The sequence below is a fragment of the Centroberyx gerrardi genome, chromosome 13 (assembly GCF_048128805.1).
Source record: "Centroberyx gerrardi isolate f3 chromosome 13, fCenGer3.hap1.cur.20231027, whole genome shotgun sequence".
Classification (NCBI taxonomy): Eukaryota; Metazoa; Chordata; class Actinopteri; order Beryciformes; family Berycidae; genus Centroberyx; species Centroberyx gerrardi.
This window is the reverse complement of record NC_136009.1, coordinates 30905178-30931060: the sequence shown is the minus strand read 5'-3', so window position 1 is coordinate 30931060 and position 25883 is coordinate 30905178. Positions and strand designations below refer to the sequence as shown.

The 25883-nt window shown below is 41.6% G+C and overlaps 1 protein-coding gene across 1 annotated transcript; it reads right to left on the bottom strand.

The window, feature by feature from the left end:
• Nucleotides 1-1937: 1937 nt before the first annotated feature.
• On the bottom strand, nt 1938-13924 carry LOC144542166 (uncharacterized). The gene is made up of 6 exons (XM_078287903.1): nt 13894-13924; nt 13448-13801; nt 8668-8715; nt 6943-7377; nt 6439-6516; nt 1938-2041 (listed from the first exon to the last, which is right to left on the bottom strand). The coding sequence occupies exons 1-6, from the start codon at nt 13922-13924 to the stop codon at nt 1938-1940; spliced, it is 1050 nt and encodes a 349-aa protein (XP_078144029.1).
• Nucleotides 13925-25883: the final 11959 nt, after the last annotated feature.

Sequence of the window (25883 nt, the reverse complement as noted above, 5' to 3'; positions counted from 1 at the left end):
GGCGTCCTGCCATCCGAGGCCTAACCCTAACCCTAACCCTAACCCTCTCAACTCAATCAGGAATATCAACTGTCCAATTACCTTCAAATAAAACTTTTTAAAGAAAGAAAGATGCTTTCTAGATTCAGACTGTCCGACCACAACTGGAGACTGAAAGGGAAGCAGCTGAAAACTCAGAGGCTGTAAACACTGTGATCTAAATAAGACAGAGACAGAGACACACTTTCTGTTTGAATGTCCAACATATAACTCCATGAGAGTGTTGCGGCCGTGGCCGTACCCCCAGAAGACTCCCGAGTGTTTCCTTGTGTTTCCCCTTCCCTGTGTTCCTAGTGCTCCCCTGTCTGTCTCTCTCTCTTGGTCTATGTTTTGTTTGTGTGTGTATTGGCGTGGGCGTGGTCTCCCTTCCTCGTTCTCCTGGCTCCCGGCTCTGCTCATCCTGCACACCTGTCACAATCTGCTCCTCGGTTTCCCTTGTCGACCACTCTTTCATCCCCAGCCCTCCACATTGCTCTCGGTCCCTGTCTCCAGCCCCTGCTCTCTTCTCCCAGGCCGTGTTCTTTCCTTCAACTCCCCAGTCCTGCCATCCTCTAGCCGTCCGCCAGATGTCCTGGGACTTTCCCTCCTTTCCTGATCACCTGTTTCCACTTCTCATCAGCCCTGCGGTCACCTGAGCTTTCCCTCCCGTCTCCCCACCTGCACCTCATTCCCTATCAGCCTTCACTACTTATACCAGTTCACTTCCTTTGTTCCCTGCCAGATCGTTAAGTCAAGTTGCCGTGTGCTTCATGTCTTGCTCTAGTTTCCGTATCCTGTTCTTCTGTTGTCCCTGAGGCCTGTTATGGACCTTGCTTGTTTATTGGACTTTTTGATCCTTGCCTGCTCCTTGTCGGATTTGTTTGCCAGTTTGGACTGCCTTCTCCGGTTTTGACCCTTGCCTGCCTCACCATCTCGTAAGCCTTTGTACCTCATTGTGTAATAAAATCACTGAACTGCATCAGCTCTGCCTCAGGCGTCTGCTTTTGGGTCCTATCCCCTGTGTTCCTGTACCCTGCTAGCACCAGCCGTGACAGAGAGAGACTTATTTTAATAGACTGATTAGTGGTGCAGGTTGGCAAGTGGCTCACTGAGTGCACTGCCCCCTCTCCTCAGCTGCTGATGGTTAGGAAGCTATATAGTGTCACTACTACCTCTGTCCATTGACTCTGATGAAGATGCAGTAGCATCGAAACGTTAGTCTTTGCACCTTCAATAAAAGGCTAAATTGTCCGTGTGCTCCAGTGAATCTTTTCTTCATTAAAACATCCTGAGTGTTTGTTCTGTCCTAAATGTCAAAGATAGGAAAAATCTCATTTTGTCATTTCAGAAGCGAGTCCTAAACTCCTGACCGTCTCCTGTCTCTTCTCAACTAAACTGAGGAAATCCTAACTAGGCCTGTCTATTAAAACTCTAATCAAACTATTATCTGAATCAGTGATCATTTGCTAATGCCTGAATTCAAGTTAGAATGCACGAGAGGAGTATAATTGTTGTAATTCTTATTATTAGCAGTATTTCCATGTATTTTGTCCAATAACTCGTCCATACATTGATAACTCTTTGTCCATTTTGACATATTCATAGTTCAAGTCAACTGCTACTGGGAAACCAATGATGTCACTGATTGGCCCATAGGGGGCGCTGTAATAAGCTCCCAAAGTCTGAGGCTCAGCCCCGCCGTCCTGTTAGTCGTAGAGATGTGAAACTTGGTACAGATATGTATCTGATCATGATGAACAGTTTTGCCTCTTGGACCCATAAGCTCCGCCTATAAAACATTCTGCCATTTTGGATTTTTGGAAAAAGCTTCAAAAATCTTCTTATGAACCGCAGGTCAGAATGACTCCAGATTCGGTCTGCAGGCTTCTTGGACTTGCCTTTACTTTGTTTGAAAGTAGCTAAGGAATCAGGTAAAAGATGGCGGAGTTGTGACCAATGCAGTGGAACCGTTTGGTTCTATTTGACTTTCCAGCTGACAGTAGCGCTCCGCTGTAGCTGCGGCCTGCAGGCAGCAGGGGGCGACACCTCACTACAGATAGTCTGCTTCATCTGCTGTTACTGTTACCACAGAGTTCAGTCAGGATCTCCTGCCTGTCAACCAGCTGTTACATTACAAATATCATTTGTTGTATCTTAACATTTGTTCTTGTTGTTTTATTTGTTCTGTCTGGTGATTTGATGCAGACTGAGCTCAGTCAGCTCACTGCAGGATCAACTGACTGCTGCAGGAATCAAACATAGAATCTGAAGTGATAGAACCGTCATTCCTGTTCAGATCTACACTCATGGTTGACTTGTGCTGTTTGTCTTGTCTCCAGTCTCCTTCCAGTCCCAGTGCAGGGTGAAGCTGCTCTCTCTGGTTTACACAGTGATGATAGTGAAGAGCATGGTGTACTGCTGTGGACTCTCTCTCCTCATGATCCATACAAACAAGGGAGGCTCCACCAACACACATGCTGACTGACTGTTTTCTGACTGGATTACTAACTGGAGCGGCCTCGTCACTTATAAACAAATAAATATGACTAAAATCACATGAATTATTAGATAGATATTGTCAATAAACTGCATCATCACAGTGTCTGAGTTGTGTGAAGATCCTTATTTTTATTGGATGCTCTCTGTCATTTCTCTGCTCTCTTGGCGCTGACTTTGGCAAAACGTCACGTGACGAAGGCTTTTAGTTTCCATCAGCTTGTGTAGAATTCAGCTGTAAAGAAAGCAGTTTTCTCCTGTTAGTTACTGAGTCGTATCTGCTGTCTCTATAGTGCAGACAGCTGCTTCAGTCAGATTTATCCCTCACTGATCACAACCACACTCCACATGTTTTTCTGCAGGAATCTATGAACTTTATGAAGCTATTTAACTAATGAACTGAACAGCAGTTCATTCCTCTGCGCTGTGAGGAATCAACGCTGACATCGAAGTTCTGCTTAGAAAAACAAAACACCGACATGTTTTTTTGTTCCTGAAACAGGAAACTGAGAGTCTTGGCTGCTGCTGCACAGAAACTTCACACTGAACCGTCTCAGTGTGTTTTTGTGCTTTCAGTCTGATAAATCATAATGTTTATTATATATGATTTCAAATGTTTTAGTGTAGCAGTGACGTCGAAGGAGGATTTCTGGAAATCTTGCTGCAGAGCGACTTGTGATGTGAGGCTGAAAATGCAAATAGAAAACACTGAAAAATGCACATCATGAATACATAAACAATTAGTAGACAACAACTTTTTTGAGTGTTTTTGAGAACAAAGTCACATGTGAAAAGCCTCATTGAATTCAAAGCTTCTTTTCAGATTTGAAGGTGAAATTTCTCATTTCCTCTGTGGAAACGACTGAATGAGTGAAATATATGAGCTTAGAATTATATGGTTCCATCTCCCTTCAGGAGTTTTGACATATTGAGCTTCAAAATGTTCAGCATCCACTGAGTTAAATGGAGTCGGGGCCTTTTGTTTTAGAAATGACAGACTCAAAAATAGGTAGAATAGGTTCCACAGGTTTATGTGACCAACTCAGTTTGGACAAAAAGTCACATAGAACCGTATAATTCCAAGGTCACAAACTGTCTGTTTGCATGTGAAATTAAGTTTTCACATGTGAAACAAATATTGTTTCACATGCAATGGAAGATGAAAAAAACACTTCAGCTATGAACTGAAATGTTCACATCTGAAGTAAAAACTGTCACATGATGTCAGAATACAATGTAAAACAAATCAAGATGTTCAAATGTGAAAAGCAACACGTGTCCAAAATGCACATGTGCTTTGAATTCACATGTGACTTCGGTCAGGAAGATCCCACAGATTGAGTTGAGACTCTGTGGAAATAAAGCCGGGCTTCCTGGAAGGATTCTTAACCAAAAGAAATAATTGTAACTGTCATTTTGTTGATATGACAAACCACAGTGAGCGGTGTGGAGCTGCAGTGAAACCACAGCCTGTCTGTTATCGTCAGCGTCACCCAGCAGCAAATCACATGTTGCTTCACTGGCAGCAGGACGGGTTTGATGAGTCCTGACTGCTGAACAACTTTCTTTAAAGCAATATTCCACTTAGTTTCAACATGGACTTATTTATTTGAAAAGCAGAATATAATCTCCTCACCAAGATCAGATGCAGCCGGACCAGTTTGTAGCGTTCAGATTTTGACTTCCCATTCATTTGAATGGAAAGTGACATTGAACACGTTGGTGAACAGATTCAACAACAGATCTGCTGCTGTGATTTCCAGCTGACTGTTGGTCCCACGCTTCAGAACAGAATTTCACCAAACAGCATTTTTATTGATAGAAGAGAACACAGCGGAGGGATACCATTTAGGAGAGATAGTTCCTGTTGGGGAGACCGGATCTACTTTTATTTGACTCATTTTAGTGTAAAGCAAGAATAGAAATGCAAAATGAGGACGGACCAGTTGCTGCTTTATTGTCTTCCAGCAGGATCTGTTGTTGAATCTGTTCACCAACGTGTTCAATGTCAGTTTTCAGGAGATTTTGGTGGCTCATTCAAACTCTACAAACTGGTCCAGCTGCATCTGGTCTTGGTGAGTAGTTTATATTCTGCTTTTCAAATAAATAACCCCCATGTTAAAACTAAGTGGAATATTGCTTTAAGATCCTCTGAATCACCTACAAGGCCTGGACCGGCCTGGAACCCGGTTCTATCTGTGAGCCGCTGACTCTTTATCGGCCCGTGACTTCACTTAGGTCCTCAGGTGGAGGTCTGCCGGTCGTCTCCAATTCTAGATTCCAAACTAAGGGAGAACGTGTCTCGGCAGTTTTGGCCCCAACTCTCTGGAATCGTCTCCCTCTGCCGATCAGATCAGAGTCTGTTGTCTCCTTTAAGCAGCTGCTGAAAACCCACTTCTACAGGCCGGCCTTCCTGACGAGGGGCTGGACGGGTCTCTGCTCTTTATTTGGTTAGGACTTGTGTGTATGGAGGAGTTTATGTGTGTATTGTATAGGTTTAACCTTTTCATCATCATGGGGTTTGAAATGCTTCATGGTTTTTACTGTTTTTACTTTCTATATGTATGGTTGTGTTGTTTTAAGATGCTTTTGTCTTCTCTTCAATCTTTTCTGTCTTTCATGTCTTTTCTGTCTTTGATCCTCTTGTTGGGAAGCGCTTTGTAAACTGTGAGTTTTAAAAAGTGTCTATTTAAGTGAAGCTTTACTGACTGACTTACTCCTGCTCCATCTTTCATATGATCTCCTCTTTCTCTCTATCTCTAGGAGGAAGAATAGCAGCATTAAAAAGCTAATCATGTTGTTGAGGAAGTGGTTTTGTTTCCACACAGTAAGACTGAAACAGAAACCACATCAGCTCGTTTACAGCCTGAACCCGACCCTTCCCGCCTCATCGCTGCTCAGCATTCACCAACATTATGATACACGAATGTTGACTTCATAAACACACAGTCTGAAATGTAACAACAGATTGGCAATTCACAAAGGGATTATTATTATTATTTCAGTCCCATTTATTTCTGTTTGAGTTCATCTTACAGCAACATTTCAGCTGCTGACACTGTACAGCAAGCAGCAAACCTGACAAACATTATATAAAGTCAATGAACTGAAGCAAAACACACTTCATTACACTGAATAATGGAATTACCACTGAATTACTGACAAGGTCTTCATGAAAAAAAACTGATATTTCTCAGAGAAATTACAACCATCATGCTCAGTATATATATATATATATATATATATATATATATATATATATATATATATATATATATATATATTTATATATATATGTCAAATTCACAATTTGGCTAAATAAGATAAACATAATCTGAATTTTTATGATTGCTGCTCAGATTGTTCTGGTGAACTCAATTATGAGACAGATTGGATTATTTTTTAAACAAATTTATTAAAACTGTTTCTTTTTATTAATTAATACCAAATAAAACAACACAAATACACAATCATGAATCTGGAATAAAAAACTCAATTTTTTGCTCTATTGAAACAATTTGAAACAGGAACAACAAGATGAGAGGAACATTTGTACGGATGAAAAGCTGGACAGAAAGCAGAGGAACATGGCAGTCAGTCAGCATGTGTGTTGGTGGAGCCTCCCTTGTTTGTATGGATCATGAGGAGAGAGAGTCCACAGCAGTACACCATGCTCTTCACTATCATCACTGTGTAAACCAGAGAGAGCAGCTTCACCCTGCACTGGGACTGGAAGGAGACTGGAGACAAGACAAACAGCACAAGTCAACCATTCCTCTCTGTTTGCTCATTCATCCAACTATGGAAATGTTTTGCATTTAGTCTTCAGTAAAGCCGTTTAGATTCTGATCATCACACACTGTAAATCCCCCAAACTGTACAAATGATTTGTTGTGAATTTGCAAAGGCAGCAGGTGATCTTACAGTTTGTACGATTTTGTAAGGTTTGTGCTGGTATCCGGGCTTCCACCGCGCCTCCTTGGTGCTCGAGACTGCTCAAGACTGGAGACGAGACAAACAGCAGGAAATGTTTTGCATTTAGTCTTCAGGAAAAATCAAGAACAAAACACATCTGCACATCCAGAAGAAAGGTGCCGGATCAAAGAAAATATCAAGTGAAGGACAGAAGATCCGCACACAGAAACGCTCCCATATGAAAACTTTATAAAGAAGTGACGTTTGGAGCAACAAGCTCTTCCTCAAACTGATTCCAAACAGCAGAGAATCTCCATCTGAAATACCCAGAAACCCTAGCAGAAAATCAGGTGACATAACACACCTGTTCCAAGGTGATGATCATACACAACAACATGTAGAAAACTCTAGACCAAAACAGTCAGTTTAAATGTAGCTTGTGCTCCTCACAGCTGTAAAGCCCCAAACTGTCCAAATGCTGAGTAGTGAATGTGCAGCAGCAGGTGATCTTACAGTCAGTCTGGTGAGCTGTGTCTCTTTCTGGAGGGCCGCTGGCTGCAGCAGCTGTTGTTGGAGCCACAGGAGGCTCTGAAATAGAAAAGGAGTCCAATGTGAAAAATGAAGCTAAATCAGCGCTAAACACAAGCGGCCGGCCTTCATTACCTGCTGGTATCCGGGCTTCCACCGCGCCTCCTTGGTGCTTCACGGAGCAGACGTATGGATACGCCGCCGCCTTTTCCCGATCGATAAGCAGGATGGCGGCGGGGCGGCCCGGCTCTCCGAGCTCCACCGTCTCTCCCTCGGTAGTCCCGGTCTCCTCTCTCCTCCAGGAGAACCGGACCAGAGGAGGAAACATGGATGTGGCCAGACACAGCAGGGAGCTCTTCCCCTTCAGGTCCGCTCTGGACGCTGGGTACACGCTCACTTTGGGCTTCACGACTCGCTCAGCTGAGGTTTGACAAGACAGTCACACATTCATCTAGTCAACAGCAGTTTACAGCCAGAGATAAAACACCACATCACATCATGAAGCATACAACACACATTTACCATCAGATACCATACAACACACATTTACCATCAGATACCATGAAACACACATTTACCATCAGATACCATACAACACACATTTACCATCAGATACCATACAACACACATTTACCATCAGATAATATATAAAATATATAAAATATATTTCCCATCATATAAAGAGGACCACATTGGAAATAAGTTTTGGAAACTTTATGTGTTTTCCTGGATGATTTTAATTAATGCATGACTGATGGCTGTGCATTTTTTTTTTATTGTCAAATAAACAAATACATATAAATAATATATAAAATACATATGGTAAATATATTTTATATAGGCCTATTATATGATGGTAAATATATTTTAATATAGAACATCTATATAAAATAGATTTAACATCATCGACCATCAAAATATATTTACCATTATATACTATATAAAATATATGAACCATCATTGAATAATTACAATTATTTATGATATTTTGTATATTCCTTTAGCAGTTTTAAAGCTGAATTAAAAATCTGGCTTAAAGCTAAACAAACATGCAACCACTGATTTGTAGACTGTAACTGACTTCATTTTTAAAGCACATGCACTCTGCACTGGTTTTTACATTTTGTATACTTCAATGTCTATTATGTGTTAATGTTGTGTGTTTGTATTTGCTGCAGATTGTATATATGTATGTTTTGAATTGTAACCTGCCAAGGGACTGCAGATGAAAATGAGCTCTAAGCTAAATCTGGTACAATACATCAAATGGTAACATTGATGTTTAACATTGTACATGGTCCCTTACAAATAAATGAGATAGATCAAATAATAAATAAAATATCTGTAACCTACAGATTAAGAGGATGTTATTATGGGCTGTATGAATATGAAGCAATAGAAATCCTTTTCCTCCATCATGATAATTCAGTCACATACATTGAATATCAGCCTGTGATAATATAGAATGGAATTAGAGAATCAGTGCTGAGTTTCTCAAATCACTTGGCAGATTTTTAAGATGTTCGGCTGCACAAGAAAATGATGAAGCAACACAAACGTCCTTCACATACTAATTTAGTTTTTAATGTATGAATGGCTGCATATTGAATTCTCAACCAGTGATGAAAGACTAACATGTAAAGCCTAAAGCAGCAGAAAACAAACTAAAGACACATTTTCACTGCAGGAAAAAGGAACATTTTGTCTTACCTGTCACATACAGTCTGGTGCCAGAGCCAAAGATCCCGTACAAGTAGCCTCCCACAGTGAAATATCCTGTAACATAAACTGTCTGTGTTGTTCCATCTGTCAGCTGAGGTGAACATGTCCAAATTATTGATCAAGTCTCATATTTGGGCTTCATGATGTTTCTCTAATGTTCTTATCAACATGACTGTCAAATCTTCATTTCTGGTCCTTTATTTGAGCCACTGAGGCAGAAAGAGGCGGGATCCTAGATTCCTCCTAGATTTAAAATGAGTCCAACAGAGGAGACGTGTTGTCTATCAGTTTAGAAACATTTACTAAATTAGACTTTAACTCACTGGAAGTTGCTCTTCTGCGGCCGATTGAAACTGCTTTTGAAACTTTATTTGTCATTCCTACAGTTTCACAGCTTCACTCTTGAGCAGGGGGTTCAGCGCCTTGCTCAAGGGAACCTCAACAGGATTAAAGGAGGGGAGAGCGTTACTCCTTACTTTCCTTGGACACATTTGAACAAGGAGTCTTGGGATTTGAACCAGCGACCTCTCAGTCACAAACCTGCTTCTTTAACTTCCAGGTTTCTCTCTCCTGGAAGTGTGGAACCTTAAAGGTGCGTTCACATCAGCACCAGCAATCGGCTTGGCTTCCCATTGACGTCAATGGAAAAGCAGGTGAAGGTGTTGCGTTCCATTAACTAACTAGATCTTCAGCTGCAGATGATGTTGCTCTCTGAACAGAGAAATGTTCTCTCTGGTATCTAGATCCACTGAATTTCCACCTAAATAAACGCTTCAATTGGGCCGGAACGATCCGGCAGCCTCAGTTTAAAGAAAAGTTTTAAGTCAAGTCAAGTTTATTTATATAGCCCTTTATCACAAGCATGTCTCAGAGGACTTTACAGAGAATGTGTCTAGCTAGAACTAACTAAACACAATCAGTGGTAAACAAAATGATGTAGGACAAACAGTGAAAAACACAAGGTAGGTAGGAGCAGATTTAGCAAGACAAACAATCTACCTGTTCTACAGCCTAACCTACCTGGCAACCCAGCCTTAGACCCTAAATGCACACAAGGAAAAACTCCCAGGAAAAACCTTAGTAGGAAAACTTGGAAGAAACCTTGGGCGGGCTGAGGCAGAGAGGGATCCCCCCCGGGACGGCTTAGCGTGCGATAGATGCCGGGCAAACATTGACAGAGTCATGGGCAACAATGATGACAGGAGAAAACAGAGAGAGACAAAAAGGAGAAGCAGCATGCGGCGGTGAGAGGGGGCTGAGGCCAGCACTGAAGGAGCGAGGGCAGCGGTCGTAATTCAGCGTCCAGGAGGGAACAGCAGCAGGGAAGAGGAAGGCAGCGCTGACGACGAAGAGCAGGGCAGCACCCGTCACTGCCAGGTAGACCACTGACCTGGGCCTCGTTCCATAAAGGGTGGGGATTAAAATCCAAAACCTGACTTGAATGAACTTAACAAATCAGTCGGGGCTAAAGCGGTTCCATAAAGCTCAATTCAAGCAATCAGACTAATTCAAGACAGGTTCAAGTAGTCAAGATAATTGCGTGTGCACGCCATTCTTAAGCAGCCCGAGAGGTCGATCATGGATCACATCGATACACCATGGCAAAAAGCAACGGTAAAGAGAGAGAGGCGGTGTTCACGGCCACCGAGCGGCGCTTATTAGTAGAAATATATGAAGAAATGAAACATATAATAACCAAAAAAGGTAATACAGCTGCCATAAATAAAACAAGAGAGAAAGCCTGGCAAGAAATTGCTGATCAATTGAATGCGTAAGTAGCAACTAAGTTAAAATGTAATAAAATATTTTGATACAACCAAATTAAGTCTCGGGCACAATGCATTCAAACAGTTAGTAAGAAAACCTGTAGGTTATTAAAATATCTTATACAAGAATACATAGATATCAAACCTCAAGGCTGCAAATGTATACATGTTCACTCGTTTAATATATACGCAGGGGTTAAAGTGGGCCGGAACGATCCGGAACGGCGTTCCGGCACCTTCGATTACACTGACACTGACAGAGCAGCACCGTGCAGCAGAGAGTTATTCAGACCATCTGAACAGAGAGAAATATACACAAATCTATTATATTGTAATTTATTCCCATGCATGGTGCTCAGAGTAATCTCTTCTGCGTCTCTCCCTCTCCTCTCGCGCCGTGCGCACGCAGGCAGGAGTGAGAGTGAGTTGCTATGGTTACAGGATGCTCTGTGTCTGTCGCTCTGAAACTTTCTCGCGATTCCCAATAATAGTTTTTAGGTTAGTATGCCTATGCAATTTTTTCTGACCCCCATCCCCCCCGCCCAGAAACAGGGTTCCCCCACCTGCCAAATCCCACTTTAACCCTTACACCCTAACACTTTAATATGTATATATTATGTATATTTGATGAATGATTTCAACAAATGAAACTTTTTTTGACTGAGGGAACAGAGGGGGGAACAGAGGGGGGAACAGAGGGGGGACAGAGGGGGGAACAGAGGGGGGACAGAGGGGGGAACAGAGGGGGGACAGAGGGGGGAACAGAGGGGGGAACAGAGGGGGGACAGAGGGGGGACAGAGGGGGGACAGAGGGGGGAACAGAGGGGGGACAGAGGGGGGAACAGAGGGGGGACAGAGGGGGGAACAGAGGGGGGACAGAGGGGGGAACAGAGGGGGGAACAGAGGGGGGACAGAGGGGGGAACAGAGGGGGGAACAGAGGGGGGAACAGAGGGGGGACAGAGGGGGGAACAGAGGGGGGACAGAGGGGGGAACAGAGGGGGGAACAGCGTCTGAATCCATGCCACCTAGTACTCATCAATGAAAGGACACACCATGACTGATAAAGAATGACACATGGGTTGAGGTCCTTATTTATAGACCTTTACTGTATTGATTGAAAAACCATACACCCACTAAACACATCTAAGTTTACTTTTTGACATTGTTTTAAATGTATTAACCAATACATTAACCAATACATTTTTAAACATGGTTTCCTATCGGGCAAATAGAGGATAGAGGCATATGGATTTAGATACTACATTTCTGGTCAATATAATTTTTTGCAATTGTACTGTTAACTATTTATGTAGCTATTGTCATTCTATTGGGGTAATTTAGATTGAGACATATTTTATGTAGCATAAGCCTAAATGTTTGATATCACATACCATATAATTAAACACGTAGGTCTATATCTTATCATTTATCATTGTAGAATTTATTTTATTTATTATTTATTATTCATTTAAGTTGATTTTCTATGAACTTTAATTTTTTGACTGATAGTGGTTAATAAAGTAAAATAATATGGCAGCACGCCAGAAAGTCAGTGGTAAAATCATGGCTTTCCCGTGGGGTCAGTGTTACAGGAACTCTGGTTAAGCAACAACTCAGGCTGAGCCTGACAGTTAGCTGCCCCGGACCAGGTTAGTTTCCCAGCATCAGTTGCCATAGTAACTGAGCTTGAACTATGTTGAGTTTGCTTTATGGAACCGAATCAACTGAAAATGAGTCAGACTAACCGAAAGAAGCTTGGCTTATTTGGTAAACTCGCTTTATGGAACAGGGCTCTGGAGTCAGAGAAGAGGAGAGAGAGGAAGCCATGTACACACACACACACACACACACACACACACACACCCAGACACACACACACGTACAGACAAAAGGAAGAAAACAGCTGTAAAATAATTTCCATATATTTACCAATATAAACCAATGAAAAAAAAAAAAAACAGTTTGTACATAAAGAAAGAAATCACATTTATTCTGCCTCAGCATCCCGTCTCTGGTCTGGGTCAGGCCAGAGATTCTCATCAGCATCACATCACAAAACAAGTGAACTGACCCACGGCCCTTTGATCTGTCTATCCTGAGCTTCTGATTGGTGTGTGAACAATTTAGACTCTTAGTGTTTCCACCTGGGGAATTGTGTGTTAATTGGGTTCGAGCTGTGATGACTTGAGTTAATGATATTGAATGCCGGTGCTTTCTAAATGAGCACACGGTGCAGCCGGTGATATATGAAGGGATTTGTGTGTAAAGTTTTTCACAAAAAGTTCAACAAATCTGAATCATGTGTGGAAACAGGGGAATAGTGTTTATAGTTTTGGGAAATGGGTCTGTCTTTTGGTAGATGGCGTCATGGTTTGGGATGTTTAGTTAATAGGCCCAGGTATAGTGTGTAAGAGATCGAGAAAAACTGTAAATCTATCTGTGATTTTGTGGTACAGATGTGACGGTGTTACAGAGTATTTCCACTGTGTATTTCTGTCAAATGTATTTTAGTCTGAATCAGATTTCCTGGCAGTAATTTCTGACTTGATAACATTGTTGTTTGAAGTCAAAGCTCTTCTTCAAAGTTTAAAAATGGATATAATATTGGGGGGGTTACACTGTCCAAAGCTCAATGTGTACGCTTCTTTAGATGTGTACACATTGGAGGAAGCTGGAGAACTGAGGACTTGTACCTCAGTTTATTCAACACCCAGGATATTGGTTCTTTATCGGCAGATGGGTTTGAAGAACTCACGGTGGCAACGACACAATGTAAAGAAAAGCTTCAGAGCTCAGAGACATTTCTGTGTCTTCAGCAGTGTCCTCTAAGAACCAGATGACAACTGAGATGGGAGGTGAAATATCTGAACCTGGGCTGTGGTTTCCTGCTCTCAGATCAATGTCTCTTCCTCTGAGAAACAGAGTCGCCATCTGTTCATTTCTTGGTTAACGCTGCAGAGTTTTTGTACAGGGTGGAGGGATCACTTCTCACTGTGGGAACCTCTCTTCCAACAGGAGCAGTAGTAGGTGGCTGAATGGAGGAGTTTTACTTTATTGATCCGCAACTCACAGCCTTTCCCCTTTCTTACAGCTGAGAAATCATCTTTTTGAGGATGGTTGAAACCTGAATAAACTTCACAATTCGTAGAAACCTTAATATTAATACGAAGAATCACTGTGAATGTTTCTGTCTCTCTCTTCTGGTACCAGAATATATAACTGCTCTGATCTGAATAGGTGACACACTGGTCAGTGTTTTTACAGATGAAGGAAAGCTTGTCATCTTCTTTGCTGGTCAATGATAACTGGTCCTGAAGCAGCTCTGCTGCCATGGCAACCACTGCTGTAGAGAAACGGACACATAAATGAAGGTTACTGTCACAGAGTTTGTTAAATGTTGAGTTTGTTGGATCCTGATTGGTTGGAAACACTCACCTAAACACAGAGAGCACAGAGCAACACTTGGGAGGAAAAGCATTTTCTCCAGTGACGTTTCCTCTGTTGAACCTGGTAGAAGTGCGGCTCCGGTTCAGCTGAGGCCAGATAAGGACGGCTTGTGAGATCACATGAGGGCCGCGTGGTTTCTAACAGGTCCTCAAACCTCCCATCGCTCCCTGCGGTGGACAGATAAGGCCGCCGGTTGTGATCGACAGCTCAGTTGAACCTATGGTGTAGTTTTCCATTGTGTCAGAGGTTTTAAAGGGGAGAGGAGGCGGACCAGAGGAGCAACAGGCAGCACACAGTTACCATCCAGATGGACGACTGGATCCTGGATCCTAGAACACATCAGAGAGTTAGTCACTATTTTAACACTGAACATAATCATCTGTATTCATAAAGCACTTTCCAAAACACAGTTACCATCCAGATGGACGACTGGATCCAGCATCAGCCTGCCGCTCTTTCACTAAATATGTCGTATTCTGTAGAAACTGCATCATGGTGGAAATGAGTCTCAACCCAACAAATAAATAAACTACAAATATAAACAAAATAAACAACATGATGACAGAGAAATGGCTTTTAGTATTTATTTAGTTTATATTATTATATACTAAATATATTGGATTGCATTATGATCAGCCCAAGAAGCAGCAGAACTAATTTATAAATCTATTTCTCCCATTTGCAGTTTAATAAAGCAAAACATTCATTATGTAAATTACTGCTGAATATTTAGAATATTAACAAAGGCAGCGTGACACAGTTATCATAGAAAACATCAATTAGACATTTTGCAAATGATATAAAATTCAAATTTCTTGTAAAGTGACACTGAAATCAAATTGAAAAATAATTTATTAATTTACCATGGATGAAATAAAAAAAATGAACACAATACTGAATACAATTCAACTTTATTGAATATAATACTCCCATTTTAAAATCTCTTAATGTATGTTCATCTAATTTTTGTTCTTTACCTTTTTATTAGTTTTTTTTTTTTTACATAATCCAACATTCTTTTGTTAGAGACCACTTCACATTCAAAATTGGATTTAAAAACTTTTAAAAATGAAAACTGAATTTATTATGTTGCTGCTCACATCATAATAAAGAGGATGAATTATTGTATATTTGATAAATTTCTCATTTAATTAATTGCCAGCAAATAAAAAACAAAACAACAAAAATACAGAATTCTGAATGTAGAACAAAATAAAAGCCACCAGCTGTTATTCAGAAATCTCACTACTATATTTAACAACTGGAAAAAATAAGAGAGAAATATTTCTATCAATCAAATATTGTTTTCACTATATACCATATTCTCTATACAGTGTTCAATTAGAATCAAAAACATCAATGATGAAGAATTGATTAGTTATTGGAAACCAGCTAATATTACCTAAATCCTCTGAAACACAACAGGCTGCTGCTGGCAGGAACTGTCCTTTAAAACACAAAACCATACACACTCATCCATAATCAATAACAAAGTGTTCCATAATACATTATTAATAGCAGAGAATTAGATAATACAGTCAATAACAAAGAATTAGAAAATATAGTCAATAATAGAAACAGAGACAAACAGATGCTGCTGTCCACTTGTTTTAATATTCTGATTTAAATGAATATTTTCTCCTTCCATTGGCTTTGAAACAGGAAACTGACTCACGGCAGAAAATATTTTTCCCTTGTTGTGTTTTAGTAAAATATAAACTTCAGTTCAGACAAAAACAGAATTGAATAGAGTCCAGATGTCAAACCGTCTCAGTTGTCAGAGTTTTAGTCCCAGTCCAGATGAAACCTGATCACCAAGAAAATCACACCGATATGGAGTTTGATTCTGTGATGATATGACATCAATATTTGAAAGTGAGATATTTTGAAGTGAGATTTCCTCTGACAAAATGCTTCATAGCACAAAGTCAAACCAAACGACGGTATTTTTAATGACGGAGACACTTTACAGACCGGATCCAACAGATTTTACAATGATTGAATAATAAAGTGAATAATGAAGTCTTCATGTGGTCTTTTAAAAGGATTTGAAAAGGTGAAACAGTCAGTATATATCCTGTCACCATGTTGAGAGGGAACTGGATTTATTTGGATTGTGTTGAACTAGATGTTTCCCTACAGAATTACACTTTCTGCATTAAAGGTTCAACCTGCCATCCAGTACAGAGAGAGAATACAGAGGAAAAACTACTTTGAAATTCTTACACTTTAGTCATTTAGTTGATGTTTTTATCCAGAATAACTGACAGTGATCATCAGGAATATTAGTTATCTGTTATCTGCTGCTGTGACCTCTGACCTCTGACCTCTGACCTCCCTGCTGATCTAGGAACTGAAGCTGATCAGAGGTGATGAAGCGGAGGTGCTGAAGAGGAGGTAATGAAGAGGTGATGAAGAGGAGGTGATGAAGAGTAGGTGATGAAGAGGAGGTAATTAAGAGGATGTGATGAAGAGGAGGTTATGAAGAGGAGGTGATGAAGAGGTGATGAAGAGGAGGTGATGAAGAGGATGTGATCAATATGTGATGAAGAGGAGGTGATGAAAAGGATATGATGAAGAGGACGTGAGGAAGAGGATGTGATGAAGAGGTGATGAAGAGGAGGTGATGAAAAGGATATGATGAAGAGGACGTGAGGAAGAGGATGTGATGAAGAGGTGATGAAGAGGAGGTGATGAAGAGGTGATGAAGAGGAGGTGATGAAGAGGTGACACTGTCTTGACAGAGGAGTGATTTGTCTTGTTGGAAGATGTTGAGTTAAATGGGAAACAGCACATTGGTTCATGTTTTTACTGAAGAAACAATACTGTTAGTGGATGTGACTGTTAAAGTGAAGTTCATACAGTCCAGTCCTTCAGTCAGACCAGAACCAACAGTGAATCCAACCTGATGACATCATGAAGGTTCTTCTGTTATTATTTCTGCAGCTGTGAAAACAACACAGAGCCATCTAGTGGAGAAAATGAAGAGAGAACACTGACTGACCTGAAGACTTACTACTACTACTGTTACTACTACTACTAATACTACTGTTACTACTACTACTAATACTACTACTGTTACTACTACTACTGTTACTACTACTACTAATACTACTGTTACTACTACTACTAATACTACTGTTACTACTACTACTGTTACTACTACTACTACTGATACTAGTATTACTACTACTACTGTTACTAGTATTACTACTATTACTACTACTACTGTTACTACTACTACTACTACTACTGTTACTACTACTACTGTTACTACTACTGTTACTACTACTACTACTGATACTAGTATTACTACTACTACTGTTACTAGTATTACTACTATTACTACTACTACTGTTACTACTACTACTACTACTACTACTGTTACTACTACTACTGTTACTACTACTGTTACTACTACTACTACTGATACTAGTATTACTACTACCACTACTGTTACTACTACTACTGTTAGTACTACTACTACTACTACTGGTACTACTACTGCTAATACTACTACTGTTACTACTACTACTAATACTACTACTGTTACTACTACTACTACTACTACTGTTACTACTACTAATACTACTACTGTTACTACTACTAATACTACTACTGTTACTACTACTACTACTACTACTACTGTTACTACTACTGTTACTACTACTACTACTACTACTATTACTGTTACTAGTATTACTACTACTACTACTGATACTAGTATTACTACTACTACTACTACTATTAGTATTATTACTATTATTACTACTAGCACTACTACTACTACTGATACTACTACTACTAGAGATAACAGTGTACAGCCAGATGAAGGTGCAGACAGGTTCAGGTAACAAAAAAGATAATTTTTGAGAGAATTTGAATTTAAAAAAGACATTTATTCATAGTCAGGCTATACAGTGTGATTGACCTATATCATAGAAGACTGAAAATATATACATTTGTTTAAAAACCTAAACAAAATAAAGCAATAAATACAAAGTAAAAAAGAGAACAAATTCAGAGATAGCAAGTCCTCCTCAACACAGCACAACACGTCCCCAACACCCCAGATGTTCACAAAAGCATCAATGTTATCAGTCAGTTTGTAATATTCAAACTCTACCCTGAGCCGGGCTGAACAGACCAGTCAGCATCAGACCAGGATCCACTGACCCCCGACCCTGAATCTGATTCTTTCTGCTTTTCCATATCGACAGTTTGGCCTCTTGACAGCATGTTAACCAGCACACACACAGACTTTTTTGACCATAGATAAAAAAAGTCAAAAGAAAAACCTCCGCCCAGACCCTGAGAGTCTAACAACCTAAATAAAGCAGTAAGTCTAGGACACAGGATGAAAAGATGTTGTAAAGACTGGACATCCCTCCCCTATTGTGGGATCAAGGTGCACCAGATGTCTGTTTGTAGCTACGGCCCAGTGTACGATCCTCCACTGGAGCTCACCCGTCCGTTTGTCAACGGGGGGTTTGTACAGGGACCAGCAGCCTCTTGGGGAAGATTCTGGGCCAAAAAACTCAGTCCACCTTCATCCCTGCCAGAGAGCGTCAGTGTGACACTTTAACACAGGTGCAGTAAACTGCCTTCTTACCCACAGTCTCAAAATCCCCTAACTCTGGTTCTGAAAGACAGTTCCTCCTCCTCCTGCCACTCCAACAGCAGGAGAGACAGTCAGAGAAGGAAAAACATCCTCACATCCATCATCCCACTGGTCTGACAGAGTCTGGTTTTCAGCAAACGCTCTGAGGGTCCAGGCAGGGACGCACAGACCTCCTCCTCCAACCTGTACAGCAGTCTAGAGGACTCGATGCCAACGGCTCCTCAAAGAGCCACATGCCTGGTGTCATCACAGCTTCTTGGTGGCACGGTGGCGCAGTGGTAGTGCTGTCGCCTCACAGCAAGAAGGTGCTGGGTTCGAATCCTGTCTGGGTTGCTGTTGGTGCCTAGTGCCCAGGTGGGTTATCTTGTAAAAAGGATGCATGTTCTCCCTGCGCTCACCTGGGGTTTCGTCCATATATCATCGATAAGAACCCTCCACTAAAAGCATGCAAGAAGATCATCGATGGCCAAAAGAGAAGTTGGTTCCTGGGCGCTGAGCCAGGATAGGATAAATGTGGAGGACATATTTTACGGCGCCATTAGAAGCATGTGTGTGAAAAATGGTTGTGACAAATAGAGACGGTTTTTGTTTAGAAAGTGAAGATCTTCCAGGACTGCAGGTCCGACCGGTAGAAAGGTGTCAAGCCGGTCAGGTCCACAACCTCAGGCCGGAGCAGGAACAGCTGCTTGTCGTATCCGAGGCCGCCGGCCCTCCTCAGTAACAACCGAGCGGCGTCCCGCCATCCGAGGCCGAAGCTGTAAAGCGGTCGTTGTGCAGTCTGGAGCCTGAACGCTGTTATCCTGGAGGGGAAGTCCATGAGGCCTTGACCTCCCTCATGTACCGGTAAGTACAGTGCAGCCGCATTAATCCAGTGTTGACCAGACCAGAAGAAGTCCACCATGATCCTCTGGATTTCCTCAATAAGGCCCCTTGGTGGAGGCAGGACTATCAGTCTGTGCCAAAGGGTCGAGGCCACCAAGTTATTGACAACCAGGGCCCTTCCCCTATAAGAAAGCTGAGGTAGCAACCACTTCCATTTAGACAGCCTGGTGCACACTTTCTCCACTACACCCTCCCAATTCTGCCTTCTGAGAGAGAGAGAGAGAGAGAGAGAGAGAGAGAGAGAGAGAGAGAGAGAGATAAAACCCCAACAGAGCGGCTCCACCTTAAATTCTGCAACACATCCTGCAGATCGGCCGAAGCTCCTCGAACCTCGCGGCGAGGGCGGAGCTCGGCAGAGTCCCGCTGCTGCTCGCTGTCCAGAAACCAGCCTGCAAGTTCTGGAGTCACCTGACCAATCAGATCCCAGCTCCTTACAACATGCTCCGGCCCACAGAGTCGCCCCTCACATCAACTGGCCCTGGAACATCATGTGGATGGAAACCGCTCCCAAAATACAATGTTTTATCAAATTGAAAAGAATATCAAAATTGATTACACCAACTATTGGCAAAACGAAATAAAAAAAATACAACAAATAGAAATGTTACGATGATCTGCAGAGAAAATATGAAATTGCAGATTATTAGTTAAAAACTGTAACAAAGTACAGAGTCAGTGAGCAGAACCTGGCTGTTGAAGAGGGACCACACAGAAAGACAGAATCTGCTCCAGGTCCAGTCAGGACAGACAGAGACAGAGAGTCCTCCTGCTGTCCTGTGTAAAATATAAAGAGGTCAGAGAAGTTTACCTTCCTGCATCATGTCCAACATCTAACATTTCATCTACTGACTGAGACAGAAAAGCTCAAAGTGTTGTTAGGAGAAAAGCAAGAAACGATCAACATTGCTGCAAAGTTTGTATCTAAATGCCACCAAATACAGGAGAAAATGTAAATATTGAAAATGATTTTGTAAATGTTGTCTAGTCAGAAATGCTCCCCACCCCTCCCAATGTCCTGTATTGTTATACACTGACTTCAATTATTTTGAATGTATTGACTTACTTTTACATGCTATTGATATGTATAGAATCTGTAGAATTGTTAGTTTATTATACATTATTTATTTACCTTTATCCGCAAATCTGCAAATGCTTTGGCAACATAGATCCTTTCTGTCATGCCAATAAAGCAGATTTGAATTGAACTTGAATTGAGAGAGAGAGAGAGAGAGAGAGAGAGAGAGAGAGAGAGAGATTAAAGAACTGAAAGATAAATACATTGATGACTGAACAAAGGAAATAAAAGACCATCACAAACTCAATAGTTACTCTCAACTCAATCAGGAATATCAACTGGCCAATTATCTTCAAATAAAACTTTTGAAAGAAAGAAAGATGCTTTCTAGATTCAGACTGTCCGACCACAACCTGGAGACTGAAAGGGAAGCAGCTGAAAACTCAGAGGCTGTAAACACTGTGATCTAAATAAGACAGAGACAGAGACACACTTTCTGTTTGAATGTCCAACATATAACTCCATGAGAGTGTTGCGGCCGTGGCCGTACCCCCAGAAGACTCCCTAGTGTTTCCTTGTGTTTCCCCTTCCCTGTGTTCCTAGTGCTCCCCTGTCTGTCTCTCTCTCTTGGTCTATGTTTTGTTTGTGTGTGTATTGGCGTGGGCGTGGTCTCCCTTCCTCGTTCTCCTGGCTCCCGGCTCTGCTCATCCTGCACACCTGTCACAATCTGCTCCTCGGTTTCCCTTGTCGACCACTCTTTCATCCCCAGCCCTCCACATTGCTCTCGGTCCCTGTCTCCAGCCCCTGCTCTCTTCTCCCAGGCCGTGTTCTTTCCTTCAACTCCCCAGTCCTGCCATCCTCTAGCCGTCCGCCAGATGTCCTGGGACTTTCCCTCCTTTCCTGATCACCTGTTTCCACTTCTCATCAGCCCTGCGGTCACCTGAGCTTTCCCTCCCGTCTCCCCACCTGCACCTCATTCCCTATCAGCCTTCACTACTTATACCAGTTCACTTGCTTTGTTCCCTGCCAGATCGTTAAGTCAAGTTGCCGTGTGCTTCATGTCTTGCTCTAGTTTCCGTATCCTGTTCTTCTGTTGTCCCTGAGGCCTGTTTTGGACCTTGCTTGTTTATTGGACTTTTTGATCCTTGCCTGCTCCTTGTCGGATTTGTTTGCCAGTTTGGACTGCCTTGTCCGGTTTTGACCCTTGCTTGCCTCACCATCCCGTAAGCCTTTGTACCTCATTGTGTAATAAAATCACTGAACTGCATCAGCTCTGCCTCAGGCGTCTGCATTTGGGTCCTATCCCCTGTGTTCCTGTACCCTGCTAGCACCAGCCGTGACAGAGAGACTTATTTTAATAGGTTAGTGGTGCAGGTGGGCAAGTGGCTCACTGAGTGCACTGCCCCCTCTCCTCAGCTGCTGATGGTTAGGAAGCTATATAGTGTCACTACTACCTCTGTCCATTGACTCTGATGAAGATGCAGTAGCATCGAAACGTTAGTCTTTGCACCTTCAATAAAAGGCTAAATTGTCCGTGTGCTCCAGTGAATCTTTTCTTCATTAAAACATTAAAACATCCTGAGTGTTTGTTCTGTCCTAAATGTCAAAGATAGGAAAAATCTAATTTTGTCATTTAAGAAGCAAGTCCTAAACTCCTGACCGTCTCCTGTCTCTTCTCAACTTCACTGAGGAAATCCTAACTAGGCCTGTCAATTAAAACTCTAATCAAACTATTATCGGCGATCATTTGCTAATGCCTGAATTCAAGTTAGAATGCACGAGAGAAGTTTAATTGCTGGAATTATTAGTATTTTGTCCAATAACTCGTCCATACATTGATAACTCTTTGTCCATTTTGACATATTGATAGTTCAGGTCAACTGCTACTGGGAAACCAATGATGTCACTGATTGGCCCATAGGGGGCGCTGTAATAAGCTCCCAAAGTCTGAGGCTCAGCCCCGCCGTCCTGTTAGTCGTAGAGATGTGAAACTTGGTACAGATATGTATCTGATCATGATGAACAGTTTTGCCTCTTGGACCAATAAGCTCCGCCTATAAAACATTCTGCCATTTTGGATTTTTGGAAAAAGCTTAAAAAATCTTCTTCTTATGAACCGCAGGTCAGAATGACTCCAGATTCGGTCTGCAGGCTTCTTGGACTTGCCTTTACTTTGTTTGAAAGTAGCTAAGGAATCAGGTAAAAGATGGCGGAGTTGTGACCAATGCAGTGGAACCGTTTGGTTCTATTTGACTTTCCAGCTGACAGTAGCGCTCCGCTGTAGCTGCGGCCTGCAGGCAGCAGGGGGCGACACCTCACTACAGATAGTCTGCTTCATCTGCTGTTACTGTTACCACAGAGTTCAGTCAGGATCTCCTGCCTGTCAACCAGCTGTTACATTACAAATATCATTTGTTGTATCTTAACATTTGTTCTTGTTGTTTTATTTGTTCTGTCTGGTGATTTGATGCAGACTGAGCTCAGTCAGCTCACTGCAGGATCAACTGACTGCTGCAGGAATCAAACATAGAATCTGAAGTGATAGAACCGTCATTCCTGTTCAGATCTACACTCATGGTTGACTTGTGCTGTTTGTCTTGTCTCCAGTCTCCTTCCAGTCCCAGTGCAGGGTGAAGCTGCTCTCTCTGGTTTACACAGTGATGATAGTGAAGAGCATGGTGTACTGCTGTGGACTCTCTCTCCTCATGATCCATACAAACAAGGGAGGCTCCACCAACACACATGCTGACTGACTGTTTTCTGACTGGATTACTAACTGGAGCGGCCTCGTCACTTATAAACAAATAAATATGACTAAAATCAAATGAATTATTAGATAGATATTGTCAATAAACTGCATCATCACTGTCTGAGTTGTGTGAAGATCCTTATTTTTATTGGATGCTCTCTGTCATTTCTCTGCTCTCTTGGCGCTGACTTTGGCAAAACGTCACGTGACGAAGGCTTTTAGTTTCCATCAGCTTGTGTAGAATTCAGCTGTAAAGAAAGCAGTTTTCTCCTGTTAGTTACTGAGTCGTATCTGCTGTCTCTATAGTGCAGACAGCTGCTTCAGTCAGATTTATCCCTCACTGATCACAACCACACTCCACATGTTTTTCTGCAGGAATCTATGAACTTTATGAAGCTATTTAACTAATGAACTGAACAGCAGTTCATTCCTCTGCGCTGTGAGGAATCAACGCTGACATCGAAGTTCTGCTTAGAAAAACAAAACACCGACATGTTTTTTTGTTCCTGAAACAGGAAACTGAGAGTCTTGGCTGCTGCTGCACAGAAACTTCACACTGAACCGTCTCAGTGTGTTTTTGTGCTTTCAGTCTGATAAATCATAATGTTTATTATATATGATTTCAAATGTTTTAGTGTAGCAGTGACGTCGAAGGAGGATTTCTGGAAATCTTGCTGCAGAGCGACTTGTGATGTGAGGCTGAAAATGCAAATAGAAAACACTGAAAAATGCACATCATGAATACATAAACAATTAGTAGACAACAACTTTTTTGAGTTAGGGTTACAACAAAGTCAGTCTTTTCAGATTTGAAGGAGAAATTTCTCATTTCCTCTGTGGAAACGACTGAATGAGTGAAATATATGAGCTTAGAATTATATGGTTCCATCTCCCTTCAGGAGTTTTGACATATTGAGCTTCAAAATGTTCAGCATCCACTGAGTTAAATGGAGTCGGGGCCTTTTGTTTTAGAAATGACAGACTCAAAAATAGGTAGAATAGGTTCCACAGGTTTATGTGACCAACTCAGTTTGGACAAAAAGTCACATAGAACCGTATAATTCCAAGGTCACAAACTGTCTGTTTGCATGTGAAATTAAGTTTTCACATGTGAAACAAATATTGTTTGACATGTAATGGAAGATGAAAAAAACACTTCAGCTATGAACTGAAATGTTCACATCTGAAGTAAAAACTGTCACATGATGTCAGAATACAATGTAAAACAAATCAAGACGTTCACATGTAAAAAGCAACATGTGTCCAAAATGCACATGTGCTTTGAATTCACATGTGACTTCGGTCAGGAAAATCCCACAGATTGAGTTGAGACTCTGTGGAAATAAAGCCGGGCTTCCTGGAAGGATTCTTAACCAAAATAAATAATTGTAACTGTCATTTTGTTGATATGACAAACCACAGTGAGCGGTGTGGAGCTGCAGTGAAACCACAGCCTGTCTGTTATCGTCAGCGTCACCCAGCAGCAAATCACATGTTGCTTCACTGGCAGCAGGACGGGTTTGATGAGTCCTGACTGCTGAACAACTTTCTTTAAAGCAATATTCCACTTAGTTTCAACATGGACTTATTTATTTGAAAAGCAGAATATAATCTCCTCACCAAGATCAGATGCAGCCGGACCAGTTTGTAGCGTTCAGATTTTGACTTCCCATTCATTTGAATGGAAAGTGACATTGAACACGTTGGTGAACAGATTCAACAACAGATCTGCTGCTGTGATTTCCAGCTGACTGTTGGTCCCACGCTTCAGAACAGAATCTCACCAAACAGCATTTTTATTGATAGAAGAGAACACAGCGGAGGGATACCATTTAGGAGAGATAGTTCCTGTTGGGGAGACCGGATCTACTTTTATTTGACTCATTTTAGTGTAAAGCAAGAATAGAAATGCAAAATGAGGACGGACCAGTTGCTGCTTTATTGTCTTCCAGCAGGATCTGTTGTTGAATCTGTTCACCAACGTGTTCAATGTCAGTTTTCAGGAGATTTTGGTGGCTCATTCAAACTCTACAAACTGGTCCAGCTGCATCTGGTCTTGGTGAGTAGTTTATATTGTGCTTTTCAAATAAATAACCCCCATGTTAAAACTAAGTGGAATATTGCTTTAAGATCCTCTGAATCACCTACAAGGCCTGGACCGGCCTGGAACCCGGTTCTATCTGTGAGCCGCTGACTCTTTATCGGCCCGTGACTTCACTTAGGTCCTCAGGTGGAGGTCTGCCGGTCGTCTCCAATTCTAGATTCCAAACTAAGGGAGAACGTGTCTCGGCAGTTTTGGCCCCAACTCTCTGGAATCGTCTCCCTCTGCCGATCAGATCAGAGTCTGTTGTCTCCTTTAAGCAGCTGCTGAAAACCCACTTCTACAGGCCGGCCTTCCTGACGAGGGGCTGGACGGGTCTCTGCTCTTTATTTGGTTAGGACTTGTGTGTATGGAGGAGTTTATGTGTGTATTGTATAGGTTTAACCTTTTCATCATCATGGGGTTTGAAATGCTTCATGCTTTTTACTGTTTTTACTTTCTATATGTATGGTTGTGTTGTTTTAAGATGCTTTTGTCTTCTCTTCAATCTTTTCTGTCTTTCATGTCTTTTCTGTCTTTGATCCTCTTGTTGGGAAGCGCTTTGTAAACTGTGAGTTTTAAAAAGTGTCTATTTAAGTGAAGCTTTACTGACTGACTTACTCCTGCTCCATCTTTCATATGA

Excerpts from the sequence above, each read along its gene's own strand:
- LOC144542166 (XM_078287903.1), bottom strand. The coding sequence starts at position 13,924 with ATGCTTTTCCTCCCAAGTGTTGCTCTGTGCT. Across the intron at positions 8,716-13,447 it reads CTGCTCCTGTTGGAAGAGAG|GCTACTTGTACGGGATCTTT; the intron begins GTTCCCACAGTG and ends TCACTGTGGGAG. Across the intron at positions 2,042-6,438 it reads CTTACAAAATCGTACAAACT|GCCGCAGCTACAGCGGAGCG; the intron begins GTAAGATCACCT and ends TGCTGCCTGCAG.